At 35.5% G+C, this 16,881-nt stretch overlaps 1 protein-coding gene across 1 annotated transcript in view; it reads right to left on the bottom strand.

Annotated features, from left to right (window-relative positions):
* The window catches only part of LOC129774058 (uncharacterized), a 78,874-nt gene that overhangs the window by 45,824 nt on the left and 16,169 nt on the right, over positions 1-16,881 (bottom strand). Inside the window, exon 7 of the mRNA XM_055777755.1 lies at positions 5,363-5,541. Within this exon, the coding sequence (XP_055633730.1) occupies positions 5,363-5,541 (179 nt within the window). The remainder of the gene's footprint in view (positions 1-5,362; positions 5,542-16,881) is intronic.

Genomic DNA, 16,881 nt, shown 5'->3' with positions numbered 1-16,881 from the left:
ACATGCGATTTTCATGAAGAAAAATCTATTTGAATTTATTAGTTGAGTGAAAACACCCAAAATCGGACAAACCAACATTATTTACCTTATACCTAACTTGGAAGGACGATTAAAACTGTGTCTATTTAATTGGAGTACTGGGAATTCAAGTGAGTAGGCCACTTATTAAAATGAAAAAAGGAAATCGAATGTTGATCACGAATGGAATCGTTACGATTTGGGTTATTTTCCTAGGGAAACTATTTTTATGCGGTCCCTATTCACCGCAATTGTGTAGCGAACATAATTTTTAAAGCTACTGGTTAAGTTTATTACGATTTTTTGTGCGGCCCCTTTTTTGTAGATATAGATAAACATAGTTCGACAATGTTGTAGTCCCAGTTACTTGAGATATCTATGTAGCACAAGGTTTTTTTTCCCCATCTCTTGAAATAACCGATATAGCGCCTTTTTCTAAATTGTGTTAGGGTCACCTTAAAAAAACCTTTTTTTGCTCTAACTTTCATATTTCAGATTCTACATGCAAACTGTTTTCGAAAGACTTTTAGAGCATACTAATACAAATGTATTGCAATGCAGAGCTTATCGATATCTCAACTCCGCTCAAAGTTATCGATATTTCTTCCCAAAAAATACGCTCTCTTCATTTGTTTGTCATTCTTTCTGGGGCAAACTTAAACAAATTTTATTGGCGGCGTTCGAAAGAGCACATGTGACTTTACGAGTACATAAAATGTGTGATTTTTAATGTGTTTTCGATTTGATGTAGAATTTGAAATATAAAAGTTAAAGCAAAAAAACCCGTTTTTTCATGGTCACCTTTATGTAACTTAGAAAAAAAGGGCTAAATCGATTAGATCTAAAGATATAAATAAACTTTGTTCTACAAAGTTGAATAAAATTGCTGGGGCTACAACATTGTCTAACTATGTTTATTCCTATCTATAAAAATAAGAAAGTTATATTTCTTATTTCATCTAAATTTTTGGTCACCCTATTTTTGATAACATAGAAATGAGTGCTCTATCATATGCAACAACTTTGCCGAACTACTTTGTTTTTTTCTAGAGAGTAAATATCTCTCACAAAGTTGTTTTTCCCGATTACTATCTAATTTGCACTAGGATAACCGAAAAAATCGGTTTTTTACTCTAACTTCTATATTAAAAAAAAATTGTATTAGTATGCTTTCAAAGTCGAAAAGTCGTAAAGGTGAAGTATGAGGTATGAGTCATATGCATGTAGAACTTGAAATATAAAAGTTAGAACAAAAAAAAAGTTTTCTTCATGGTGACTCTAACGCAACCAACAAAAGAGTGCTATATCGGTTATTCAAGAGATAGAAAAAAAAATATCTCCAATAATTGGGGCTACAACATTATCGAATTATGTTTAACACTATCTATAAAGATAAGCTTGTTATTTGTTTTATTTCATCGACCAGTTTGGTCACCCTATTTTTGATAACATAAAAATGAGCGCTCTATTATATGTAACAACTTTTTCGAAGACTGTTTTTGTCTAGAGAATAACTGTCGAGCTCTAATTGCTAATTTTCACTTAAATGCACCTCCTGGACCATTGTGCAGTGGGACATGGTATGTTATGACAAAGAATGTTTCCAGAAGAATACATTTTGCTATATACCATAACGAAAAGTTCTTTAATCTATATTTTATCTTCACTGACTTGAATCATGTTGAAAATCTTAGGGCGATCCTTGTACGCAGAATCTACAATGAGAGAAAGTGGTACACCACGATTGAAGAGCTCAAGGTCGCAATTTCGGAGACATGTGAAAATATCGAGATATCCGTTTTGCAGAATTTAGTAAATAGTATACCAACACGAATTTTCAAGGTTATTAGTGGGAATGAAAAGGTTGTCAATTATTGATATGTAAATCAGGTGATCGTTTTGAATATTTCATTGATAATTCTTATGCATTTTGACATGGCCTTATATAAACATGACAGCTGGAATTATCACATTTAAACACAATAAATAAACAAACAACTCTTTGAACGAAGTTAAAGTTAAATATACTTTATTCTAACCATTCAACAATGTATCAATGTATCTTGTTGAAATTCTAACTGTTTGTGTTGCAAAGAAATAGAATCAGGGTGGTCTTATAGAAGTTGGACAGAGTGTATGCAGATGTTCGAATCTCTACTATGACAGAGATATTGAATATTTCTTGAACTCAACCTTGCATAAACTAATTCTAAGTAAACATATACGCTACTTAGAATGACTTTGCTGATTATTTTTTGAAAGATAACATTATTTGACGAATGAAGTTGTAAAACATTTCAATTACTAGAATTAAATTCCATTCGAGATGTAAAAATCTTGGGAGTTCGTGTTTTTTATGTTTTTTTATTTTCTCCTAGAAATGCATGATAAACTTGCTTACTTCTATCAACTAAACAACAGTTATCAAACCGCTCTACAATTCCTTCTTCGACAAAACAGTATTATCTCTCTTACTTCTGTTGTAATATTATTTCACATCTCAAAATATTTGCACTGAGTATCTCCCTGTAACACCATGGGCATAAACGGGTTCCATTTTAGCGTAACAACATACCTAATAGTTTAAAGTTCTCCGGCTGTTTGGATTCCGAACGAGCTATGTGCAATTACAATAACAAACCCACGCATCCCTGATAGCATTCTAACAATGCTGCAACAGACGTGCAATGGCACGAGCTAACGTTGAAGGCCCCTGAACGAACATGTGTATCTCTGGTCGTTTCGCAGTCTCAATGATATTTTCGAAAAAAAACATACAAGAAAAGGAATTCCAACTACTGTTCAAGATGTATGTAAATTATGATCGTCTGAGTTATGACTAGTGCAGTCAGTTAATCCGGCTGGGGAAGCAAGTGAGCTTCAAAGTATGCTGAATACGTCAAACGAAGAATAAATCCATTCGATTGTTTGCTTTTTGAGACGAATCAGGATACACAAAACAAGAGGCGATCTAGAAGAGATCTAGCGCATATTGGGCTTCACCAGATTGGTACGAAATCTACAAGAACAAAATGATAGGGATATGTTGTATCAGAAATGGAGTGACAATGAAGAATAACAAACATAGAAACGGCTTTCATTTTTCAAACACGTACAAAGGATATGTTTTAATTGAATACACAATTCTTAATAAACTAGGAAGTAGAGATCTCAATGCAAAAGCATCATTATTCCAAACTGCAGAACCCAACGGTAGGTATTAATTTGAATACTTTAATCAACAAACTCGATAAATCATTAAGAATGTTGAAATGCGAGGTTACTCATTAAATGTAATCCTGTTCCAAGTACTTTATGTGAAGAACGTGTGCATGTGTTTAGGTTCGGTTATCAAAATGGCATCTAAGCAAGACCAAACATGCATCAAAATTTTACCAGCGTAGAGGCGAATGAACTGAAAAGTTCAAAGCCTCTTTAAAACAAAGAATGCAATGGAATTACTCGCGCATCGTGAAAATCTTAACTACTCGTACGTAGAGTTAGCAAAATCGTGAAAACTGGCAAAATCAACCGTTATCAACGTAATAATGAGGTTCGGGGAACGTTTGTCTAGAGCAGGGACTCTCAAACTATTTTGGGCCAGAGACCCCTTTTCCAGAATGAAGTGATTCCATCGACCCCCAAAAACTATGTTGTTCGTCAAGTGAGTAAACTTGACATCATCATTATATATAAAAGAGAGTTTTCCCACGTACGTATGACTCATCATCACGGGAGAACGGCTGATCAGATCTACGTCGTCTATATGTTTTGTGAGTTTGTCTTCGCCCAAATTAGAATGATAGAGTACTTTGGAAAATATTTGAGATGATTAGAAAAATTCGGAAAATTGACTATGCACATTTTTATATATGAGAAGGATATTTGAAATAAAGAGGAAAAATTCGAAAATAAGAAGTACGCATATGTATGTTTCACTGTGAAAATCATCATTTAGATCAATTTAAAAGATCTGAACGATAACATACAAACTCTCTTGAAGTATATTCGTTATTTTTCCCAACCAAAATATTCTCTAGCAATACACCATATAAGGACAATGTTTGCCGGGTCAGCTAGTTTTATATACATGAACATACATAAATATCAAGTGTAATTAATAATTATTAATACAAATTTTAACAATAATACTTTCCACTAAAATATAAGTCATTCTTATAACGAGTTGGTTCACGTAACACAACCTATACAGTATCTTGTCGACCCCTGGGAAACTCATATCGACCCCAAGGGGTCAATATCGACTACTTTGACAATCCCTGGTCTAGAGCTAGGGAGCCTATATCGGGGGGAAATCGAAAGTCTGAAGCCGTAGCGATAACAAATACTCCAGCCTCTCCGCCCGGGATGTCGCAAATGGAATGGGATGGTAGTCTACAAATACATCGAGCTAAAAAGGCAACCCGTACCGTCGACTTATAAGAAGGCAGTGACTCCAAATCACAACGATGAACAAAACAAGACACCCAAAACACGATCCTGGAAGCTGTACAAAAGGATGCTGACGTAATTCGTTTGTGTGATGATGGACAACGAAACCTACTTCAAGGTATGCTTCAAATGGCGTCCTGAGTAGGGGTTTTATATGGCAACCGAAAGGGGAAAGATAGCAGACATTTTCAAGCAAAATCAATCTTGTGTACTAGTACCTATAGACTGAAATATTGTTTCTTTATCTTTCTATTATGTACATTTCACAGTCACTATTTTCATAAAACAAAAAAACGAGGCAATCTTCAAGTAAGTTTGATTTCCTAAATGTGTAATAGGGATATTTTGTCCACATTTTGATTCTGCATACATTTCCGGTTCTGATAATTAGATAATATAATTTAATTTGTTCATCATATAGTTATCTTCGTAACACATAACTTTTTACACTGCCTCACATCGCAAAGAAACATTTCAAAACTCTAGACTTCCATGCGAGGCGAGTTACATCGATGTTCGTGATCGTAAGAATAGCATGCGTTTATTTGAAATAGGAAATGAAATTGAAGGTGAAAAGGAAAAAAATACTATTGCCAAATACACATGCCTTCCGTTAGCGGCGTCAGCGCTGTTTTCTTCATGCCGAACATTTTATTTCACTCCGTCAAGTTCTGCAATAAGCAATATGACATATTTCGCCATACAATCGTTTTGGAATGACTAACAAAAATGTTCTAAAATCGCTTCTCTTTGAGAAGTTTTGTTTTAACTCTGAGCATAATCAAACGTGCTTTCTGAAATTTGTGAAATTTTGAAACAATTTTTTTCACCACCACCAATATTGAAACCAGGGAAAATGTCATATTTCGTCTAACTATCATTTATCACATACATTGCGCCGTCAGCAATCCTTGCTTCACCCGCAGGAAGAGGTACACGAACGGTTTTTCCATACTCGCAGCCTCGGTCAGCACCTTCTGTATCAAATCCGGGTGGGTGGGGCAAATCACAGGAATCGGCCCAAAACTCACTTTCACAAGTCGTGTGTTTTCCCAGAAGGGACGCGTCAGGCTGTGCAGAATATCAAACGAATTCTTGTAAGCGAACTCTAGTCCGTTTCCGAAAAACGGTGTCAATGGCGGAAGCGGTGGGATTTTTTCGGCAAACCTAAACCTAACCTTGCAATAGGCATAGAGCGACAGCCAAATTACGGCAAACAACGCGAGTGTTATCATTATGATTATTTTATCTTTCTCAGAGAATTCGAATGAATTATCGACACAAGTCACCCGAGTTGATACTTAAAAGCTACTGTTGGACTCGATAGTCGCCACGATACTGATTGCGCCAACGGATTGGCGGAAGCCCAAACAAACTCATTCGCAATTATGCTTCTTGAACGTTTGGGCTTATAAGAAAATGAACACCCGCTGGTAGGGATGGAAAATATGTTTTCCCGCTAACCACCGTTTGGATAAGGCACTTTGAAAAGAGTGCATGTGAACCGTTTGAAAAAATCCCATTTGTTGCCTACTTGTTGGCGCTTTCATCACTCGAGTGTTGCCTTCGCCTTCGATCGTACCATTAACCAATTGTAACGGTTTGCGTTTCGATCTCCAATTAGGTTCTATGAAACATCACTGACTCGGAGTGTTGAGTTGGTCAGTTAACCTGATGAACAAAAACAGCCGTTCAATTGAATCGTAACTTAAAATTGTTGGCTACGCAAAGTTAAATTTACAGTCATCGTTTACATAATTGCAAGCCAACCAAAACAAAGTGCTGGAAAGGTGCGAAAAAAGATAGAATCCGGTAACGGAACAGATGCTTCACAGCACCCAGAATGCTGCATCCCAGAATTGAAATTATATCGGCTAAACTGATTCACGGCAAATGAAATGTCCGGTCGGGTACATTGGGCCAAATACATCAGACGACCGGCTGCTTCCTGATACGGGGTGTTGGACAGCTGGTTTGTCTTGTCGGGGGTTTTTGGTGGCATCTTCTTGTTCAATTTGTCAGTCATCGGTGATTTGGCTGATTATTACTAGCCGTCAAATTTCGGTCAATTAAAACAGTATTCTAACCGCTCGATAAACATTTTCATTTCATCCTTCAAAGATTTTGATTCAAGCCACATGCTTTTATGGAATTGTGCTCCCTTGGCCGAGTGGTTAGCGTCACAACTAACATGCCGGGTGTTCGGGTTCGATTCCCGTTCTGGTCGGGGGAATTTTTCGTCAAAGAAATTTCCTCCGACTTGCACTGTGATCACGCGTATTCTAGAGCTTGCCACTCAGAATGCATTCAAGGCGTGTTACTTGGCATAGAAATCTCAACTAAGTACTAATAAAAATGACGCAAGTAATACTACGTTGAGACGGCGAAGTTCCTCTAGGAACGTTAGTGCCATTGAAGAAGAAGAAGAAGAAGAAGCTTTTATGGAATGGATTGTCATTAACCTCCTGTACTCGCGTGCAAAATCATAACACGTATACTCGCGCACGGTGTCACAGACCGACAATTGAACTTCTCTGTAATGTTGCCATTGTGTATTTTTCAGACTTTATTGGCATTTATTTCTAGGAGAGGGTATGATTGAATGAAAAAACTCGAAAAAATATGTTTTCTTCGTCTTTATTATGTTTTAATAGTCATATAATTCAGCCTCCTCGAAAAAGAGTAATTTTTGATATTCCAACACAAATAACGAATTTAGAATTTTTCACTGTTATTAATTAAAAGTAAGCAACTGAATATGATTCATGGAAGTATGAAGAGATATAAAATAACATAAAAACGTATCAATCGATTGTGGTTTCATTTGAGTAAGAATCAGAACATAGCATAACTGAATGCTCGAAACAAACATATTTTTTCACATTTTATACAGTTGTTGCGTGTTTTTCGGGTCTTTTATCGAAGAGAAGAATATATAACAATCTTCTAGATAATTACCAGATGATCTAGGTTCTGGAATATAAAGTTTGCATATTTCTAATATTCTTTGTCTTTGTTTTCTTGGTAAACTAAAAATTAATGCCTTTTTTAGATGAGGCATAAAAAGATGATATAAAAGGATTTCTAGGAACTAGCCTTTCTCTTTCTTGTTTCTTGCCGATATTGTCCATTATTAAAAAAAAACCCCGAAACTGTAACTGTTAAAAATTACCATAAGCTACCGATTAGTTTATAGTTTACTGTTTACAATTCTTCCACAAGTGAAATTCTTTCACAAGTGTGTATATGTATGATCATTATATTCAGCGAATACCTATACGAAAGTCAAACATATATTTTGCTTTTGAACGTATGAATCTAACGACGAATATATCGACGAATAGTTAATATATGGATCCGTTCAATCCAGTTACAAAAGGGACTGGAATCAAATAAGAATAGTCCTGTAATGATCTTATGCATTATATTCAACAAATATTCCACGCCACTAACATTATTCTATTCATTTCATTCAACAAATTCTAGAATATGAAAAAAGGCACTTGTCCAAAAAAGTTACTCCTATACTCGCGTCGGTGTGTCAGACCGAAAGTGTTGAAGAAGTGGCACACGTCCCCTTTGTACCAACACATGCGATACGCTAAACGATGACGAACGACGAATAACGAAGCTAGAGAGAATTGCAAAGTCGTAGTGTTGATATTTTCTGAGAAATGAACGAATTATTGATTCCTCGGTCTGACAGACCAATGCGTGAGTATAGGAGTGTTAAAGATATTAGGCTGTCAAAAAAGTCCTGCGGTATTTTTTTTTTAATTTTCATTTGTTCATAAAATTAGTTACAATCATCTGTTTTAAGTCAAATATGCGCCGTTTTGTTCGATGACTTGTTTCCTGACTTCTGACTACCTAGCTCGTTCGCCATGGACAAAAACATGTGGTAGTCACTTGGTGCAAGGTCCGTACTATACGGCGGATGCAAAAGAACCCATCCCATCCGAGCTCCCGGAGCTTCTGGCGCGTCACCAAAGAAGCGTGTGGCCTGGCGTTGTCCTGATGGAAGACAATGCGGCCTCTGTTTATCAAAGATGGCCTCTTCTTCATGAGTGCTACCTTCAAGCGGTCCAGTTGTTGGTAGTACAGGTCCGAATTGAGCGTTTGGCCATAAGGAAGCAGCTCATAATAGATTATTCCTTGACAATCCCACCAAACACACTGCAGAACCTTCCTGGCCGTTAATGAGGGCTTGGCCACCGTCTGAGCCGCTTCAGCGGGCTTCGACCACGACCGTTTGCGCTTCACGTTGTCGTAAGTGACCCACTTTTCATCGCCAGTCACCATCCGCTTCAGAAACGGGTCGATTTTGTTGCGATTCAGCAGCGATTCACATGCGTCGATAAGGTCAAAGATGTTTTTTTGCGTCAACGTGTGTGGCACCCATACATCGATCTTCTTTGTGAATCCAAGCTTCTTCAAATGGTTAATAACGCTTTGATGACTTATCCCCAGCTCTTGGCCGATGCTACGGCTGCTACTATGCCGGTCTTTCTTGGCTAATTCAGCGATTTTGTCGCAATTTTCGACGACAGGCCTTCCGGAGCGTGGCGCATCTTCGACGACCTCTACACCAGAACGAAAACGTTGAAACCATCGTTGTGCGGTGGAAATGGAAACTGTATCGGGTCCATAAACTGCACAAATTTTATTGGCAGCTTGAGATGCATTTTTGCCTTTGTCATAGTGGTACTGTAAAATATGTCGGATTTTCTCTTTATTTTGCTCCATATTTGCAACACTATAACTCACGAACGACTTAACCAAACAAAACACTGTCAAGGACTATATTATTGCGCGCAAAAATACCTTTCCAACAAGCTATAGTATGACTCGATACAATGAATACAACTAGAACTACGCGCTTACAACGACACCTCGCGGAAATACCGCAGGACTTTTTTGACAGCCTAATATATCGAGACTAACACACCGCGATGATATCAGAAGACATAGCAACAAATGACGTTATGTAGATTTACTATTACTCAAATGGTTTCTCATTACACTCTGACATTGAACTCTTTTTTGATAGTAATGATTACACGTGCCACGTTATCAATAAAAACTATGATAGCCAATCTCAGGAAATACGCGGCTGGCTGCCAGTTATCTTTTGATTCGATCACCCGAGGAGAATATTCACCAAACGTGTCCTTCGGAGGATTTGCTAATGGCGGGTCGTTGGAAAAATTACCGAGTGAAACCAAATCAAAGATGAAAGGAAAAAAAACATGATGCAGAAAGCCCGTAAGTGATATTCATCGTGCGTGTTTCCGTTCAGACGCATTGCGGCGCCTCAAAATCGTCATCAATTATTCAACACTCTCTCAGCATTGGCAAACGTCGCGCGCGAAAACTGTTTCATCTGGCAATATACCATGTTCACCATGCAGAAAACATGATCACATTTTACTAGCGTAAACCTTCATGCACGCATGGTATCCTACGAAAATCATTGGGACTGAACAAAACTCGTCGTGAGGTCAACTGTTTATTCAGTAGGGTTTAAACTTGTGACCTGATCGCGTTGCTAGCCAGTAGTACATTGAACAGAGCAGGATGCTGCTGATTTTGTTCCTCACCAGCGTTGTCCTGTTAGGAGCGTGGATTCGTTTATACTTCCGAAGGAAGAATGCGTTCGCGGATAGTTTGCCACTTGTATTACCCGAAAAACACGTTTTCGGGTTTGACTACACCATTATGTTTATGACCGATGCGGAACGGTTCGATGTGATATATCGTGTGTTTCGTGATAATGATCGGTTGTTCCGGCTCTCGTTGGGTCCGCTTCTTCTGCTGGGTGTTAGCCACCCAGACCTCATGCATCAGGTTCTCTCCCATCCGGACTGTCTGCAGAAAGGATATTTCTACGACTTTGTCGGATTCGAGCACGGAGTGTTTTCGGCAAAATGTACGTTTGTTGGCGATGTTTAGTGTATAATAGTGGTTGTCATCCTAATTCTCTTACTTCGATCGTTTTAGATCAATTGTGGAAAAGCCAACGTAAGGCATTGAATCCAACATTCAATTTAAGGATTCTGAACAGTTTCATTCCCATTTTCTCGAAGTGCTGCCGGGAGTTGGTGACCCATTTAAGCGAGTGCGAGGATGGTGAAACAGTGAATATGTTCAAATATACTTCGAAGTGCTCACTGGATATGATCTGCGCAACGACCCTAGGATGTGATGTTCTACAGCGGAGTGGGAAAAGCACTTTCCTCAAATGTTTGGAGAAGTGAGTTGTGTCCTTTTTTTGTTGAATCTGTGAAATCGCAAAAAAATGTTTTTTTTGTTTTTTCTCAGTTTATTCGAATACATCTCTAGAAGAATGTTGAGTGTGCACCTCTATTTGGATCCGATCTATAAACTGACTGATATTTATAGAAAAGAAATACATGCTCGCGAGCAGTGCCACTTATTTGCCTCTGAGGTAGGTGTTGTATGTTGAATAGTGTTTCGGGTGAATGTTCAGAAAGAAAATGTTCGAAAGCATTTCGAAGCAGATAACTATAATGATAGGTGTTAGTTCTGCGGATCATGAAAACGGCACATTTCTCATCCCGTTGTATTAACATATTGATGAACACATGAACATGAATCAGTGCGATGATTTACTTTCAATCATTATATAACCATCCATACTTGAATATTTGCATGTTTATTAATTTTCTCCCAAAGTTCATGATTAACTTAACTGTTTCTATCAACCAAATACAAGCTCTCAAATCTCAAAATTCGTTCTTTGACACGACGCTGTTCACTATTTTATTTTTCCCACAATTTAATTTCGAACACTTCTAAAATACTTAAATTCCCAGCTTACAGCGGAAATAAGAGAGGAAACAGTAAATCGACAAAAAATTAATTGTAGAGTAGCTGAAGAGCTTTAATTTGGAAGAAAGAAACAATCAAGTTTTATGATACACTTTTGGTAGAAAATTAATGAAACTTCTGAAAAAAAAAATAAGTTTAAGGTTTTTCACTTTTATGTTGTCCTTGATTCCACCAATTTAAATCTTTCAAGTGAATGTAACAAAATCGTTTCAAGTAGCGTACTTTTGAATTTGCGATTTTAATGCGAACAAATTGGGCTCAAAAAAGTTATAACGATGTCATAGTCGGGATTTGACCATAATCGTAGAATTATTTTTTCACCAAATATGATGACCTCTTGGAATATTTCGGATCAGCTACTTATCATATTTGAATTGTTTCATTTTGCTTCATTTTTTGGAAAAAGGAAAATTCATGGCATGATTCTGTAATTAACGCCAAACCCGATAGCATCCTGAACCAGATTTCTTATTGTCTTGACCAATAACCATACAACATATCAAGTACAGTGCATCTCTGATTGTTTGATATTGATAACTTTATTTTCAACTAACATGTTATAAACAAATGGAATTTTTTAAATTATGAACATAGAACTATTATTGTTGTGATTCTCAATAAATAACGAAAGCTAGTGTATCAGAACCTATTTTCGTCAATTCGACAAAGGTTTTCCACCATTCTAAGGAGCACTCTGTCGTTTGATGGAAGTACACAACATCCTGCCACCATGACAAATGATGGTGATGTTTTTAATACTCCAGAATTAATACGAATCTCGGGGAGAGATACATTGAGATGAGTGAGTTTTACCTGATTTTGAGTTTTTTGAAAATAAATGCTAATTACTTTTTTTTCAACCTCTGATATAGGGCCTGGCTAGGTAAGAAAGTAAAAAGTGCCCTCAATCCAAATCACCAGCTCTATAGAAAATATTGTACACGGTACCAAATAAGAAATTTTGACTATTTTATGAACACCGATGTGGTTCAATTTTTTGCATGCCATTCTCAATAGCTTCGAGATAAAAATATTAAAAATATTATCAAAAAATGAAAACATTGTAGTACTAAAATTTTTTTTGAAATATTGAATTTTTTGTAAGATTTAGAATTTCAGTACTACTTCAATTCATATTCAAATGTGTTCACCACTTTTTATAGATATGTGTGATTTTTTCAGAATTTTAGCAGTGTTGCGCGGTACAAAAAAAAATATTTCCAAAAATTAAAAAAAAACATTTTTTTTTCTAAAATCTATAATTGTATTGTATTTGTGTATTCGTAAAAATAGCCTCAAACCATATCATTTACGCTATGAATTGTATAGGGTACTAAATTCAAAAATTTAAAAAAATTACTGAATCCCTATATGATTTACGTAGAAAACGTAGTTTTTATTATTTTACATCATGATCAATTGAAACATGGAAACGAAAACATGAAAAAAATACTCAAAGTGCATCTTACTATGATATACCACAACATATTGTCAAATCGAATTTATACGAAATTGGATAATTCTACAAATTGATCAGATGTTGATATGTTCAGTCTTATAAATATAAATCCACGCACATTATAAACTCATCGATTTCATGAAAATAAAAAAAAATGTAGACGGTGTATATTAGAGAAAATAGTACGTTCAATTCTCGGAACATCATAAAATAATAAAAAATATTGAAAAACGCGTACGAACAATCTTGAAGCAATACTGTATCTCGAAACTCAATTTGAAATTTCCAAAATTTCGAATTATCAAAAAATTGTACCACACAACGCTCTAAAACTTTGAAAGAAATCACATACCGGAAACACTTACATTTAAATGAAAATTATGTTTAAAAAGATCTACAAATTTAAAAAAAAAATACAGAATTTCGAACTACGAGAAAAATTACTTTAACTTAAAAAAAAAATTCGATAGTATTTTTTTATATATTTTTTTAAACAATTTCTTATTTGGTACCCTATACAATATTTTCCATAGCTCTGGTGATAATGTTTGGGAGTACTTTTTCTGAACCCAAGAGTACATTACAATTATAGATTTCAGGAAAATGAAAAAAAATATATAAGAAAATTAAAAATGAATTGAAATTGAAAACACTTTTTTTTTAATATTAGATATTAACATATCGCGCAGTTCTCGAAATGTTCCTATTCATGATTTTTTTTCATTTCTATTTGTTTTTGGTTTATCTACAAAATATACCATAATTCATTCCGGTATGCATATTGATGAAATTGATTTGATTCAACTTAACTATTGTGTTGTTTGAAAATTGGTTGGTATTCAATCGCATTTTGTGCCCAGAATCTCGACGTTATATAGCAAATTAAGATATACAAACTAAATCTCCTATTCGTAAATGAACTGTTTACTTACTTCGTCCCAATAACGCACTAACAAAATTAAAATTTGATTAACAAATGATTGAAATTTAAATAGTTATTAAAACATAAGTCAAACATTTTTCCACAGGAATTTTTTCGAATTCTTCCATCATTGAGCATAATCTCGAATCTGTTCTTCTTAAGACGGAAGTGTTTATTGACCTATAATTATGAATTATTCGATGACATGGATTATTATGACATTATGACACATGGATGATGACACAGGATTATTGTTATTGGATAAGAACATTCATTCTCCATAGTCAATTTAAACTGATCCAATCATTTCACTGTCTGTATAATAATTGTGTTTGATAATAAAATCAACATACCTTTTCCAACTTTTCGATAATAAAGAGCAAACGCTAACTAACCAATCCCTAATTCTATCATTGACGAAGTACATACGAATTCAACATAGGAGCTGGCAGTGTCATCTCTGACTTCAGTGAAACTTTATGGGTGTAAAAAATTGGCCATTATAAAAAAATTACATGTAGTGTCAGCTACCCAAAACCACTATTTTCATTATAAAACTACCAATTTTAATTACGACTGATTTTCCAAAAGGGCATATGCAAGAAGATGGAACTTTTTTTTTCAAAAAATCGTAATTTTAAATCAAGATCTCTGATCGAAATATGACGTATGGCAAAGTTATTGGAAAACCATTGAAATATGCAGAGAAAAAATATTTTAAATACACTGTTAAAAAATGTCACTCAAAAATTTAATTGAATGTTAAAAACTGTTGTATCTCAAAAGACCTACCCTTCGATATTTTTGAACATAATTTTATCAGAAAACTCTTTAAATTCAACAAATTTTGACATAGGGGAGCCGCGGGTAAGACGGACAGTGGGGGTATAATTGGACAGGTGGTTGATTTGTATAGTTGCATTATGAATTTCAAATTTCTGTCGATGGGAAACCCTTCTACATGCTATTATATAATATTTAAACCATCCTATGACAATGAATACTGATCAAAAGTGGAAAACAGAAACAAAACCGAAAATCAAACATGATTCCGCGTGTGGATATAACTTTTACGGCTTCGATATTAAGCATTTTGAGTGGTTTAATTGCAAAATTGAATTCGCTGATGGTTATATTTCGGTTTGTGAGTTGACAGAGAAGCGATATTTGGTATGTACGGAAAAGTAAATTCATTCGTAAGTGGTAAATTTAAATTATTGAAATAATTGCACTGGGGGGTGAAATGGACAGTCATATCCATAATCACATCCATTGCATGATGGAAAGTGAAGGGAAGAAGGGATTGAACTCTTTTTATATTGCTTTCTCTTTTTGTTCTATTTCAGTTACTGGACACACAAACACTGGGAGAGAGTGAAATTATTCCTCTCGCGAGCAATAAACCTCTACGCTTCGTATATTATGAACCTGTCCATATCCCCCCACTACATGTCCATTATACCCGCACCGATAAAATTGTTGTACTTTTCGGCCTGTTTTAATTTCAGTAAAAAACATGGAAAAATACATTTTTATAAAACATTTGGCCAGTTATATAGATATATATATATATATAAATGGATTTCTGTCTGTCTGTCTGATTCTTATGGACTCGGAATCTACTGAACCGATCAACATGAGAATTGGTATGTAGGGGTTTTTGGAGCCGGAAAAGGTTCTTATGAAAGTTCGATACCCCTCCCCCCTTTCTAAGGAAGAGCTGCCGTACAAATGAAACACAAATTTCTGCATTACACGAGAACTAATCAAGCAAATGAAACCAAATTTGGCATATGGATGTTTTAGGGAGCAATAAATGTTTTTATGGTGGTTGACACTCCTTTCCCCTCTCTAAAGAGGGGGCAGGAGGGTGCTGAACGACTCGATAGCTAATCAAACAAATGAAATCAAACTTTGCGTATAGAGGTTTTAGAGATCGAGAAAAGTTTTTATGGCAGTTGGACACTCCTCCCTCCTCTCTGAGGGGGGTTGCCATACAAATGAAACTCAAATCTCTGCATAACTCAAGAAATCATCAAACAAATGAAACGAAATTTGGCATATGGAGATTTTAGGGTGCAATGAATGATTGTATGGTGGTTGGCATCTCCATCCCACTCTCTAAGGAAGAGCTGCCATACAAATGAAACACAAATTTCTGAATTACCCGAGAAATCATCAAGCAAACGAAACCAAATTTGGCATGTGGATATTTTAGGATGCAATAAATGTTCCTATGGTGACTAATCAAGCAAATGGAGCCAAATTTGGCATGTAAAGGTTTTACGGGGCACGAAACGTTTCTATGGTGAATACACTCCTCCCCCCTCTCTAAGGGGGGCTGCCATACAAACGAAACACGAACTTCTACATAACTCGAGAACTAATCAAGCACAATTCGGGATGTGAGGGTTTTTGTGTATGAGAAATGTTTCTATGAGGATATGACACCCCTCCCTCCTCTAGAATGGAGAGGGGGTCCCATAAAAATATTACACATATTTCAACCAAAAATATTCCAACCAAACATGACAATTGAAAATTTTCGGAAAACTCTGAAGGAAAAAGGGAAAATTCGGAAAATTAAATTCCCATATGTTCTACAATAACACAGTGACAAGTGCTGTTAGTCTATTTGATGTTTGCGCTAGTGGAATTGATCTTTGTTCGAAACTGAAAATGGATTTTAATGTGATAAAACGCACTCCTATATTTTCTTGTATCTATACAGTTCTATGGTAAGACGTTATATACAGTTTTTCATGTAGAATCACGTGTAGATTCCATTTTTGATAATACTTTTCTTAAATTGTTACGATTTCTTAAAGTATTGAAATTTCGTAAATTTTCAATAACTCATACCTCTATTTCAGAGAGTCCGACACCGCACCACAGTGTGAAAAAAAAGTTGAATTGAGAGAGTTTCATAACAAAAAAATATCCAAGGGTAGGTCTTTTGAGATATAAGTTTTTATCGTTGAAATCAATTTTTGAGTAATATTTTTTAATTGTGTACTTAAAATATATTTTCATCCTGAATGGTTCAATAATTTTACAACTACTTTGCCGTACGTCATATTCTAATCAGACATTTGGATTTTGAGTTACGTTTTTTTTAAAGATAGACCAAATACTTTGAATACACCTTTTTAAAAAAATAGTCGTAACTTTAATTGAT

The sequence above is a fragment of the Toxorhynchites rutilus genome, chromosome 3, assembly GCF_029784135.1.
Source record: "Toxorhynchites rutilus septentrionalis strain SRP chromosome 3, ASM2978413v1, whole genome shotgun sequence".
NCBI lineage: Eukaryota > Metazoa > Arthropoda > Insecta > Diptera > Culicidae > Toxorhynchites > Toxorhynchites rutilus.
The sequence above is the reverse complement of the archived record's forward strand: the minus strand, read 5'-3'. Positions and strand labels throughout refer to the sequence as shown.